The 12,533-nt window shown below is 52.9% G+C and overlaps 2 protein-coding genes across 20 annotated transcripts in view; both read right to left on the bottom strand.

Annotated features, from left to right (window-relative positions):
* The window catches only part of RPL26L1 (ribosomal protein L26 like 1), a 493,737-nt gene that overhangs the window by 289,098 nt on the left and 192,106 nt on the right, over positions 1–12,533 (bottom strand). The gene's annotated exons all lie outside the window — the stretch shown is intronic.
* The window catches only part of NEURL1B (neuralized E3 ubiquitin protein ligase 1B), a 47,256-nt gene continuing 35,916 nt past the window's right edge, over positions 1,194–12,533 (bottom strand). For 2 of the 3 annotated variants that reach the window (XM_002804637.4, XM_077937447.1), the window contains 3 exons: positions 5,576–6,295; positions 3,426–3,551; positions 1,194–3,037 (listed from right to left, as the gene is read on the bottom strand). In XM_002804637.4, coding sequence (XP_002804683.1) covers positions 2,793–3,037; positions 3,426–3,551; positions 5,576–6,295 — 1,091 coding nt within the window. In that variant the 3' untranslated portion in view covers positions 1,194–2,792. The remainder of the gene's footprint in view (positions 3,038–3,425; positions 3,552–5,575; positions 6,296–12,533) is intronic. The other variant, XM_077937448.1, reaches the window with a different exon arrangement.

Here is a 12,533-nt window from a genome sequence, read left to right as displayed (position 1 = left end):
TCGAGCTTCCTGGGACTTGGAGCCAGGCAGTGGGAGTGTGGGATGTGGCACCAGACACTCCTGGGTTTGAATCCCAGCCCTGCCATCTCCTGTCGTGTGATCATGAGGTCGTTTCACTCACAGGACCTCAGTTTCCTTACCTGCCACGTGGGATAATACCAGCTTTCATAGAGTGTAAGTAGCACAATTTTTTCTTCTTCACACGTGAACGTCTCTGATTGGAAGGAGCTGTACAGTTTTAGCATCTTAGTTAAGATTGGCGGCGTTTTTCCCTTATGGTATGTAAAACAGTGTGTTTTATGACCGGCAGCGTCTTAGATGTGACTTATTATGGCAATAAGACCTGCCTCACAGGATTCACGCAGGAAGGCGCCTCTCTAGTCCAGTGCCAAGGCACACTGTAGGTGCAAAATAAAATATAGTGGCTCCTTTTCCTCTTTCTCTTGTCTCCTTCTCAAGACAGAACATAGTGGGGATGTGTGCGTCTCCTCTGTAACACTAACGCTCAGAGCATCAGGAAACGTCTGGTTTTTAGAAGATAAACACCCCCTTACCTCCTCTTGGAAACAGGGAGGCTATTTATAGCAGCTGCAGAGCAGGTTGAATGGGCCACTACTCCCTTCTTCCCAAGGTCACAGGTCGCCAGGAGATGCCTGGTCCATCCCTGGGTCCAGGCCTCAGTCACTGGTTTCCCAGTGGAGGCTGGACGTGACCCTGGCTGGAACCCAAAGGGGCAGCGAGGAAGGGCAGGAGAGTGGAGCTGCTTTCCCCCAGGCCACTGAGACCCCACAGCTTGTGGCTGGGTCTCAGAGTAGTCAGGAGACCGTTGCCTGGAGCACCACAGGCCTGGGGAGAGGAGTCCTCCCATGCAGGGCCTGTGCATGGCCCCGCCCACACCCAGCACATGTGGGAAACTGAATTCAGCCAGGCACCCAGGGCTGCCTGGATTCTCAAACTCTTATTTTGGCAAACACTGCGGTTCCAAAAGCTGCTCAAAAGATTCTGCTGCCAAATTAAAATGTGGGAATTTCCCCAGATTTTCTAGGGAAAAGTAAATAATCAGGGATTCTTGAGGGGGCAAGAGAGTGGGGGCCTTAAGTTAGAATCAGGTCAGACAACCGTGACCACTCCCAGCTAGAGGAGGAACAGGAGGCCCTGAACCCGCCAGCATCGCATGGGCACCAGCTGGTCTATGGGGCTGGATCTGGTGAGGGCCGGGCCCAGCTTCGCTCTGGGCACCCAGACACCCAGCAAGTGTTTATTATATGAGTGCATCAACTCCCCTGTCCCTCCTTCCCTCCTTCAGCAGGACATGAACAGGTTAGGAATTGTAATACAAATGGTACTTGCTTTTTGCAAGCCGTCTTAGGCTTTTCAGAACATTGTGCTGGTCCTCCCAAGAACTCTTGGAGTTGTCAGGTTCTAGACTTCTAATTGGGGACTGAAAAATAGACAGGCCAAGGGACTTCCCTAATGGGACATCACAGAAGAGGGCAGAGGTGGCCAGAACTGGGGGCAAGAAGGGAGGGACAGGCCTGGGCCAGCCCCTCAGCCCAGGTATGATCTGCGAGTCTGCAGAGATGGGCAGGGGTGAGGGGTGGGTCAGGGCCAGGGTCCCAGGAAATCCCAGCAGGTAGGTCTGGGAAGGGAGAGAATCCCAATGCCAGCATTTGTAGTTATTGTCTCGATCATTAGTTAACATACTTATCAGTGAACACTTTCGTAACCAGCGGAGGAAGATACACTGAGAATCAGAACAAGGACCAAAAGTTGTAACCAAAGTTATAAAGCCCTCGTTCCTCCTCCTGCCAGCAGGTCCCCTGGGAATGCCAAGCCCAGGGGCCACCGCAGGAAGGTAGAGAGCTGTCTGCGTGGTGGAGTGGCCTTTCCAGCTCTAGCTGCATCACCTGCCTCTAGGATTCTCTCTCCCCCACAGAAAAACAGACCCTCCGCTGGTCTTCTCCTTGGAGACGGGGAGGAGCATTACAGAGACTTGCCTCTAGAGACAGAGACAAGGTATGATGTGTATATTATTAGACGGTCTGGGGGTGAAGGGATGAAAAGATGACACAACCCAGAGGGCTTGGCCTCGGTGCCCATCACACCTAGCTCTAAGACCCAGTAAGAAATGAAGAAGTGAATTGTTCTGTTCTCTGCCCACCTTCCCCTCAAGGAGTTGACGCTTTGGGGCTGTAAACAATGAGTTATTTTTGCCTCCCCTTAGAGAATCTGAGCATCTCTTTTCTACACCACCCCAGGGAGTTCTGTTAGGGTCAGGCTTCGTACATTCAAAACCAGCTATGTCCCATCCCCAGAAAGCAAACAACTTCTAGTCATGCCAACATCGGGGCTCCGGATTGCACGCTCCCTCCCAGAGCCGGGACCCCTGGTAAAATCGCTACACGTTCATTCTCTCTCTCACACACACATTCTCTCTGTTCTCCCTCCCTCCCCTCCCCCTCTGTCACACTCAACCCAACCCCAGCAAGAAGCATTGCACAGACAGAGGACGCTGTTTCCCAGTTGAAAGGTCACCAAGGGACAGGGTGATCTGCCAGGCAGTTCCTGAGCTTGCTCTCGGACGGCCTTTTGGGGGCAAAGCACTTTGGAGCCGGAAGCAACCCCTGCCTGGGCTGAGGCCCTGGGGGCCTCGCGACACGACTGTCACGCCTTGCCCACCACTGGAGAGACGGCCGCTGCCCGTGGACTCCCTGGCAGCCTTGTGGTTGCCCAGCCCAGGGGGGCTTCAGAAAGGTGACCTTGCTCTGGCCAAGGCCCGTGGGCAGGTTAGGCTATGGCCTGTAGATCTTAATGACGTCCTTGATGGGCCGCCGGCAGATGGGGCAGCAGGCCCGGGCCTGCCGCTTGAGCCGCAGGCCGCAGCTGTGGCACAGGCACATGTGTCCACACGTGTAGATGACCGTGTCCACCTCGCCATCGAAGCACACCGTGCACTCGCCATTCTTGATGCCTGCCGGCTCCGGTGGGGAGAACACGGGAGACACCGGGGGGCTCAGCGGGGAGCTGGGGGCCGTCACTGCCGAAAGGGAAAAGAGGACATACATTAATAATGTCTCTCTCGGGTGGGCTCTGTTGGGGCAACCCCAAGAATGCAGTGCTTCTCGGTGGGACCAGTGGGAGGACACTTTTGGGAGATACTAATTTTAGTTTACCTCTGGGTTTTGCACCTTTCTCTACCCTTCTACTCCCAAACACCAAGATAAAATGCCACCACTGTCACCCTTTGGAATGTCCTATTTAGACACTACTTCTCCCTCCGCTGAGCATACAGCTGAGGGAAGGAGAGGATGCGGGGGAAAGGCGGCCACCCTGCTCAGCCCCTGGAAGGCCGTTGGCACAGCCAGAAGAGCCAGGCCAGCTGCCAGCCCCTGCCCCTGCCCCTGCCCGGGTTTGCATTTCCTTACCCAGGGATGACTCAGATGCCGAGGAGGACTGGTTGACACTGAAGGTCATATCTGAATCACTATCGTCCTGGGAGCCGCTGAGGGACCCTGATGGAGTCGTGGTCGCAGGGCTGGACTGCAGGGTACCTGAGGCCCAAAGAGATTCCATCAGGGGCAGTGGGAGGTTGGACCTGCCCTGCTAGTCCACAGTTCTTCACTGCTTTGCACCTTAGCTTTCGCGTCTGTCTAACCAGAGGACCAGAGCTATCTCCCAGGGCTCTGCTGAGGACTGAAGAGCATGTCCAAGTGTGGTGCCTCTGCTCTTTGTCTACCCAGCCTCCATTCTCATTTCTTTCAGAAACAGCCCTGGGGTGTCCTTTTGGGATACTAATGTGCCCTCCCTCATAGGATAAGGGCCAGGAACTTATAGGAACTTCCACTCCCTGGTCTCAGTAGTAGTGATTCAGGAAAGGGCACTTAACCCACGTAAGGCCCCTGAGACCCAAGTCTGCAACTTTTACTGGAACTACTAGGAAAGAAGGAACTCATTCCATTCATTGGGGGGGAAGCCTGGAGCTGGAAGAGCCAGCCTGTGGCAAAGGCCTGCCTGAGAGTGATGCCAACACAGAGGCAAGCAGAGCTTTGAGTTGGAAAGAGAGGTGGGATCCTGCTGACATCCTTCCAGTATCTAGATCCAGCTGTTCCTGAACTCACCCAATATACTCCCCAGACATTTCCTTTTTGCTTAGGGCACTGTGAGTGGGGCTTTGCCCCTTGCAAGAAGATCCCTGACTACTAGTGCTCAACATGGTTGAGTTTTCTTCCCCAAGCCTGCTGTTGGTTCAGACAATAACAGGTTATTTCTTAAGATGAAGAGATGCCCCTTCCCTTGCCCTACCTGAGAATGAATGGACAGATAATGGGCACTTCATCTCGGGCTGAAATGATGACTATGTCTGATGGTTCCTCAAAAACACAAAACAAAACAAACCTTCCCCCGCCCCAAAAAACACCTTGAATAACCACCACTGCCACCTGGCTCCTCCTCTGCCCTCATGAAGACAGCAGCAGCTGCTGTTGTTACTGTTACCACTGATTAAACCCAGGGCTGTGTCAGGCCCCGCTCAAGGCATTATATGCACCTGATTTCACCCTCATGACAACCCCATGAAGCAGGTATCCCTCTCTTTCTACACAAAGGAAACAGGCTCAGGAGACTGTGATTTGTCCAGCATCTTCAAAGCTGACCAGCGATGTGACCCTGGGACAGTCATTTAATCTCTCTGTGCTTCATTGTCTTATCTGTAGGTGGGGATAATGATACTGATTTCATAGGGTCAAAGGGAGGATAAAATTCAATGAGGGAACATATGAGCTGTTGTCTGCTTCTTATTGCTTGGACTCTACTTTTTGAGCCATGAACTTGGAGCCAGGCTCTCCGGGAAGGCTTCTCTGAACATCTTCACTCCACCAAGCTGGGAGAAGAGCCCCTGGCTGTAGCAAATGTCACACGGTGCAGCTCTCCATTAGGGTGTCTGTGAGCTCCTAACCGGCATGGAGTGTGTCCTGTTCTCTGCTGGCCCTATCCTGGTGCCTACGGCCGGGCCCACAGCTGGTGGCTGCTCTTTGCCTATTTGTGGCATGAATTAAGGCAAAAATTATCTCAAAATAGGATGGTTCAAGCCTCCATTCCACTTTCTGTGGACGATACTATTCTTATTTCCTCTTTCATGTGCAGTCGAATTTATTTTTTCCCTACACTTACTGTGCATTACATGTTAAAAACACCCTAATATAGCAAATCATAACAACGGAACTAAAAATCGCACTGACCATTTACTGCGGGGATACAGCCCGCCAAACCTGGAGACCAGCCAGTTACCTATCTAGGTCGGTGGTTTATAAAATGTGGTCCAGAGAGCCGCAACGTCAGCATCCCCGGGCACTTGCCAGAAACGCACCGTGGACCCACTGAATTGGGAACTCCGGGGTGGAGCCCGGCAATTTTGGACGGGGTGGATCGTGCTGGGCTCTCAGTTGGGAAGCGCGGGCTGGCCTTGGACGGTGCAGCGCCTAGCGAGCAGGGCGGGGCCGGGGAGGAGCGCCGCAGGGCGAGAACGGGCGGGACTGGAGAGGGGCGGGGCCTCGCGCACGCGGGGCAGGGGACTCACCGAGGAGGCGCAGCTGGCCCGCGACGCCGCCGCGCACGGCGAAGAAGGCCCAGAGCGCCTGCGTGGTGTCGACGCACAGCAGGCGGCCGCGCGGACGCCCGTTGACGCCTAGGAGCACGTCGCCGCCGGGCCGCAGCGTGAAGCTGAGCGCGTCGCCGCCGCTCGGCACGGGCCCGGCGCGCGCCACCACCCAGTACTCCTTGCGGTCGAGCAGCGCGTCTGGGTCGGCGGGCAGCTCGTTGGGCCGCAGCCCGCCCGGGTCGCACGACGTGATGCCGAAGGCCAGCGCGCCGGGCGCCGCCAGCCCCGGGCGGCCCACCTCCACGAAGAGGCTCTCGCCGGGCCGCAGCGGGCGTTCGGAGAAGACCAGCGTGCGGCCGCCGTCGGGCCGCGGCGCACAGGCTACTTTGCGGTCGGCCGACAGGCTCACGTCGGGCCCGCGTGTTGCGTGGAAGCGCAGGTCGGCCTCCAGCAGCGCCGGCGACGACGCGGGGCGCGGGCGCTCACGGGGCCCGCACGGGATGGCGGCGGCCGCGGCGTCAGCGGGCGGCGGGCCCGGGGCGCGGCCCAGCGCCAGGTGGCCCAGCTTGGCCACCACCTGGTTGTTCTCGAGCTCGTTGTTGTCGAAGTTGGCCGCGTCGTGGCTGCTGGGCGGCAGGCAGGCGCTGAAGCGGGCCTGGCTGAGGCGCGCGGGCGTCAGCGTGTCGGCGAAGGCGCTCTCTGTGCGGACAAAGGGAGGGACATGGTGGGGAGAGGTGGCGCGTGAGGCTGGTCGCGAGCCGCTCCTCGACCGCTGCTGCCTGCAGGCCTCCGCGACTGAGTCGGGCCTCGAGCAGCCCCCACCCCACCCTGGCTTCCAACTCTCCTTTTGCCCATCTGTGTTATTTAGGGAGTCACAGGTGCACAGAATTGCATTAAGCACAATCCTCGGTTTCCTTCACATGCTCTTACCTTTGGGACGGGCAGATAAGGCCCTTTTTAACCTGGCTCCTTCTCTTCTTCCATCCCTCCTTTTCTATCTACCCTTTCCCCTTCTCTTCCTCTTTCCGAGGCTTCCATACTTTGATTATTAAAAGGGCATCTAAAAATCGTTTATTGTCCATCTCCCCAGCTAGGACATAAGCTCCAATAAAAAGCAAACCTGTGCTCGTGGCCTTATGCAACAGGCACCTCTAAGCTTTCGCACGCTACCTCATTTAATTTACACAACCACCCTGTGAGGCATGTGCAGTTCCCTGCCATTGAGCTCACAGGGAAACTGAGGCACAGAGGGGTTGGGGAACATGACCAAGGGCACACGGCTACCCAGTGGCAAAGCCACGACTTGAACCCATGACTTGAACCCAGGCTGTCTGGCTCTAGAGTCTGGCCTCTTCAACACATGCTGCCTCTGAAAGAAGCGAGGACCTGGGTCTGTCCTCACTGCTGTGTTCACAGCACAAAGCACAGTGCCTGGCCCTGGACAGGTATTTAAGCATTGACAGAAAAGTCTACAGGAGATTGTCTCAGTTGGTAAAACAAAATGAAGGGAAAGTTTTTTTTATTTTTGAAACAGAGTTTCGCTCTTGTCACCCAGGCTGGAGTGCAATGGCATGATCTCAACTCACTGCAGCCTCTGCCTCCTGGGTTCAAGCGATTCTCCTGCCTCAGCCTCCCGAGTAGATGGGATTACAGGTGCCTGCCACCACGCACTGCTAATTTCTGTATTTTTAGTAGAGACGGAGTTTCACCCTGTTGGCCAGGCTGGTCTTGAACTCCTGACCGCAAGTGATCTGCCCACCTTGGCCTCCCAAAGTGCTGGGATTATAGGCGTGAGCCACCACGCCCGGCCAAAGGGAAAGTTCTTTAAAAGTTAGAGTTATGAAAACATTTTTAAGTAATTTTTAGTGATTTGAAAAAATGTTCTTCATATGACATAGGTAAAAAAGCAAAAATAGTGCTTAATCATTTGGGTAATACAGGTGTTCGTACTTTAGTAGATTACCTGTTTATTTTCTGCCTCCCTAGCTGGAATATGAATCTCTCGAGGCCAGGGTCTGTGTCAGTCTGGTCACCACCATGTTCTCAGGGCTTGGCAAATAGCCTTCACTATTAATAGTTTATTGGATGAATGAATGAATAAGGTCTAGAAGAGACTGCTATGCTAAATAACAACAACATCAGGAAAGAGTCATTAAAATATTTTGAAGGATTTTTTTAGTGATAACATTTTTGTTTAATAGGAAAATAAGTGTTTCTTAGACTTTTTAAACAGACCACTTTGAGCCAAGATTTTGTTAAATGTTATCATTCTATAGTATCTTGAAAAATATTTCCTCTTTTCCAAATATGAAATGAAATCATAAGAATGCACATGCTTTTTCAAACTATGACCCAGGCCCCGGTGGGTCCAAATGCACCCCCTCAGACACCTTTCACTTAAACTGGGTTTACAGCACTTGGAAAACCAGTAAATCTGGCAGAAGGAGCTGAATTCTGGCCTGGCCACAATGGGCTAAAGCTTGCCTTTGTGTTGAGGTGGTTTGATCTCTCTTGATGCCCCTGAGGTGGCCCTCTTCAAGGTCTCACCAAAAGGTGTCAGCTACTTGTTTGGGCTCTGTGGGCATCTGAGTGTGTATGCGCTTTGCCTTAGCGAGGGTGCTTCCCATAGCTCGAGGGAAGAAGTGGGGTTTCAATTTGTTTCTTTAAAAACGTATATATGTGTGCGTTTGTCTACATCTGTCTGTCTGTGTCATTTTATTTATGTGCATAGGAAATCAAGTGCTGGAGACAGACATAAGAAAATATTAATAGTAATTATCTCGGGGTGAGATTATGAAAGGCTTTTCTTTAGATATTTCTGTATTATTTAGTTTTCCTACAATAAACTTGTACGCTACTGATGTGGTTTGGATTTGTGTCCCCGCCCAAATCTCATGTCAAATTATAATCCCTAGTGTTGGAGGTGATTGGCTCAGGGGTGGACTTTCCCCTTGCTGTTCTTGTGACAGTGAGTTCTCACAAGATCTGGTGGTTGAAAAGTGTAGCGCCTCCCACTTCACACTCTTCCTCCCTCCTCCTCCCTCTCTGGCCAGGTAAGCTATGCCTGCTTCCCCTTTGTCTTCTGCCATGATTTTAAGTTTCCTAAGGCCTCCCCAGCCATGCTTCCTGTACAGCCTGGGGAACCATGAGCTAATTAAACTTCTTTTCTTTACAAATTATCCAGTCTCAGGTGGTTCTTTATAGCAGTGCGAGAACAGACTAATACAGCTACAAATTTTTAGCAGAAGAAAATTTTTAAAAATCGAGTTTTCAATTAATATTTAATATGGGAAAATACCTATAACATTAAATGAACAAAAGATTCAAAACTGAACACATGGTTTGATTCTACTTTTGTAGAAAATGTGTACGTAGGATTCATAGGAAAAATACAGAAATACATTAAAATGTGAGTGGTTATCTCTGGGTAGAAATTTGCTGCTTATAGTTTTCTAGTTTTCTCTTTTTCTCTAATGAACGTAAATTGATTCTTATAATCAGAAAAAAGGCGTATAAATAACGGTAGAATAAAACAGGCAGTTTTTTTGAAAAAGCATTTTAGACAGTACATGTTTCTGGAAGTCTCGGTGCAACGCACTTTTCCCGGGCTCCCTGCCCCACTCACAGTTGCCCGCTCCTAAAGGCGCTGGCCTTACCCTGCTCCTGCTAACACTCTGCCTCTGCCCCCACCCCTAACTCCTCCTCCTGTCCCCCAGCGGCTCCACGCCAGAGCCCATCAGTGCAGCATCCTTATTAAGAGCGTGGCCTATGGTGACCAGCAGACTTAAGTTCAAGTCCTGGCTTTAGCTCTTCCTGGCTATGTGACCTTAGGTATGCCATTTCACCTCCCAGAGCCTCAGCTCCCTCAGCATAACATAGAGCGATAATGGTAAACACCCCCATGTTATGGAAATTACTTTCATGAAGAGTAATACAGAGCATGGCACTAAGTGCTCAAAACATTAATTATGATCATAAAAATGTAATAGAGCACTTATTGTGGGCCCAGCGCTGCTGTGTGCTGGGTGAACAGAGGTGAATACACAGGCGTGGCTCCTGTGCTCATGGAGCTCCCTTTCAAGCGGGAGAGTAAGGCTCTATGAAGCTGTCTTACAGAAAACTGTGCCAAGTGCCACCAAGAGCCTCTGTCCTATGTGGGGAAGTGTCAGTGGGGGAACTCTGAGGCTCCAAGAGGTCACAGAGCTGGAGAGTGACAGAACCGGGATTCTCTGAGGGTGTAAAAACGGGGACTAAGCAGGCCAGAAAAGGCCTCCCTGACTGATCAACAGGCTGCGACCTGGAGATAAGAGAGTGGTGGCTGGGCAGGTTCTCCAGGCACAGAGAACAGCACATGTGAAGACTCTGAGGTGCCGGAAGCATGGTGTGTCTACAAGGCTGGGTTACAATGAATGTGACATTGTGCTGGGTACCTGGCACATGGCAGCCCCTCAGAAAAGGTTGCATGGCCTCACTTATTCTCTGTGGAAGGAGCTTTGTTCCTCTTGGGCATGGGCCCTGATTGAGAGAGGCCCAAGACAGCACAGCGTCGGCCTAGGCCAGACACTTCAGAATCCATTGCTAAAAGGGGCATTTCTTCTAAAGAGAACCAGTCGGCCATAGGCAGAAATCCAGCAACATCAAGAGGCACCGAGGAAGCATGTCGAGACTGCCCAGCTTCTACCCGTGGCTGAAACAAGTACACACATAACCATATTCTCAAGCATCTACTAGACGCAGCTCCATACACCGATTGTCCCCTTCAGTCCTCACCAGTATCCTATATGACTCTGTAAAATGGGCACATTTCACAGTGGGAGAACACTGAGGCTCTGAGAGGTGGAGTGAGTTACTGAAGGCCACTTAGCCTGGGGGTGACAGATGGGATTCCAGCCCAGGCTTTGAGTCCAGAGCAAGGCCCCTGGCTAGCAATACTGCCTCCCAATGCTGCTGTTCTCGTTCAGCTCTGAGAGCTGCCCAGCACCGGGCCAAAGTCGGAGTTTCAGTCTCCCTGGGCCTAATGTCCCCACCTCCCTGCCATGAATACCCACTGAGCACCAACACACAGCAGCAATCTCCAGGCAGGTGCAAGGAGGCTGGGTACAAGGAGGCCCCTGACCTCCCACTTTCCCAAGCCACTTCCAGGGCCCAGCTCTTCCCTTTTTTCCCCTCCCCTTTCTCTCGTAGGTCCAATATATCTGGGCTGGAAGTAAAGCAGAATGTATGTCTCAAGAGAAACCATCTTTGTGTAGACATGAAAGTAAAGGCAAGGACAACTGGAGACAGAGGAACCCATCCATCAATCACCACTCTGTCTCTGCGGGACTGACTTGGGCCATGTACTAAAGACAGAAATGACAGGACTCACTGACACAGTGGATCCAAGGCAAGGAAAAGAGGAATCAAGAATGACACCTGGGTTACTGGCCAACCAACCAAGTGGGTGCTGCCACTTACTGCCAATGGCCAACCAAGTGGGTGGTGCTACGTATTGCCAATGGGGCTGGCTGAGAAGCAGGAGGTGGGGGATTCAAGAGTTGTGTCTGAGCATGTTCAGTGTGGGATGCCCCTCGGATGCAGGAGGAGAGGCTGGATAGGAGTGGGAGGCCTGGGGTTCAAGGGAGATGGGTTTGGGAGCCAACAGCCTAGATGTGAAGTCCAATGATTGGCTCAGATGACTTGGAGAAAGAGGGTAGATAGAAACAGGCTGGCTTTATGACAATCTGTTGAGTGCTACAGTTGTTCTTAGATGCCTTCCAATATGCATATTGTATTACACAATTTAAGAATGTAAAAAGGAAAGAGTGAGCCCAGGATAGAACCCTGGGGCTTTCAACATAGCGAGGACAGGCAGGGCGAGGGGTGGCCAGGAAAGCAGGAGGAACGGCAGGGGCTCGGGAAGGCCCAGGAGCCACAAGCAGCAACATTCAAGCAGCCGGGAGAGGTCACCTGGGCTGAAAGTGAGGGGCCGGTAGTAGGCCCAGGATGCAGGCTCCGGGTCTGACAGGCTGAAGGTCAGTGATGGGCGGGGACGCACACCTCAGGGCACAGCTTAAGAGGGAAAAGGAGAGGGTGGCATAACCAGCACGTAAGAAAGACCTGCTCTGAGGGAGGGAGGGCAGAGAGACAGGACTGTGGCTGGTGAGGGGCTGGCGGAGGGTGTTTAAAAAGATGGACGCCACTGGGGCTCTTCCGTGTGCTCACGGGGATGATTCAGGGGAGGCAGAGGAAGTGGACAAATGACAGGAACCATGGCCATGAGCAGGCAGGAGGAGACAGGAGCAGAGCTCCTTGTCCATGGCCATGGGGGGAAGGCTGATGGGGTGGGCACCAAGGGAGAGGGGTTCTAGAAAAGAAGATGGCAAACATTGGCCTTGGTGTGCTGAGGCAGGACCCAGGTCTGTGGGCCACTGACCTCGTGCTTTTCCAGATGCCCTTCTGCCAACCAGAGAAGGCTGGACTGCAGACACAGGCCTCGTTTGGACCCTGGCCAATTCTGGATGTGACCTCAGTTTGCCCACCTGCAAAGTGGGGACCCTCATCCCATCTCAGTGGCCTGTGGGGAAGATTAAAGAGGGCAGAACACAGGGATCACGATGCGCTCAGCTCCGTGCCTGCACAGAACAGGCCTTCAGAAGCCCTTGGTGGGACAGGCTGGCGGCCATGCAGTGGCAGTCTCGCTCCAGACTGGGAAAGGACAACCCTTCAGGACACCCTGCCATGCAAATGATTTATGTTGGGGTGAGGAGGTGGGTGCTGGCCTGGTCTGTTTGGAAAAAAAGAACACTAACCGCAAAGCTAATGACTGTGTGTGGCTCCCACTGGGGCTCTGCCTAAAGCCAGCAGCACAGCAGCGATCCTCCCGGCCTGAGGTGTGCTTACAGGCCCCTCACAGAGACAGCTCCTGGCTCCACACCTCCCTCCCCCACCATGGCCACTG

This window comes from Macaca mulatta, chromosome 6 (genome assembly GCF_049350105.2).
Source record: "Macaca mulatta isolate MMU2019108-1 chromosome 6, T2T-MMU8v2.0, whole genome shotgun sequence".
Classification (NCBI taxonomy): domain Eukaryota; kingdom Metazoa; phylum Chordata; class Mammalia; order Primates; family Cercopithecidae; genus Macaca; species Macaca mulatta.
The sequence above is the reverse complement of the archived record's forward strand: the minus strand, read 5'-3'. Positions and strand labels throughout refer to the sequence as shown.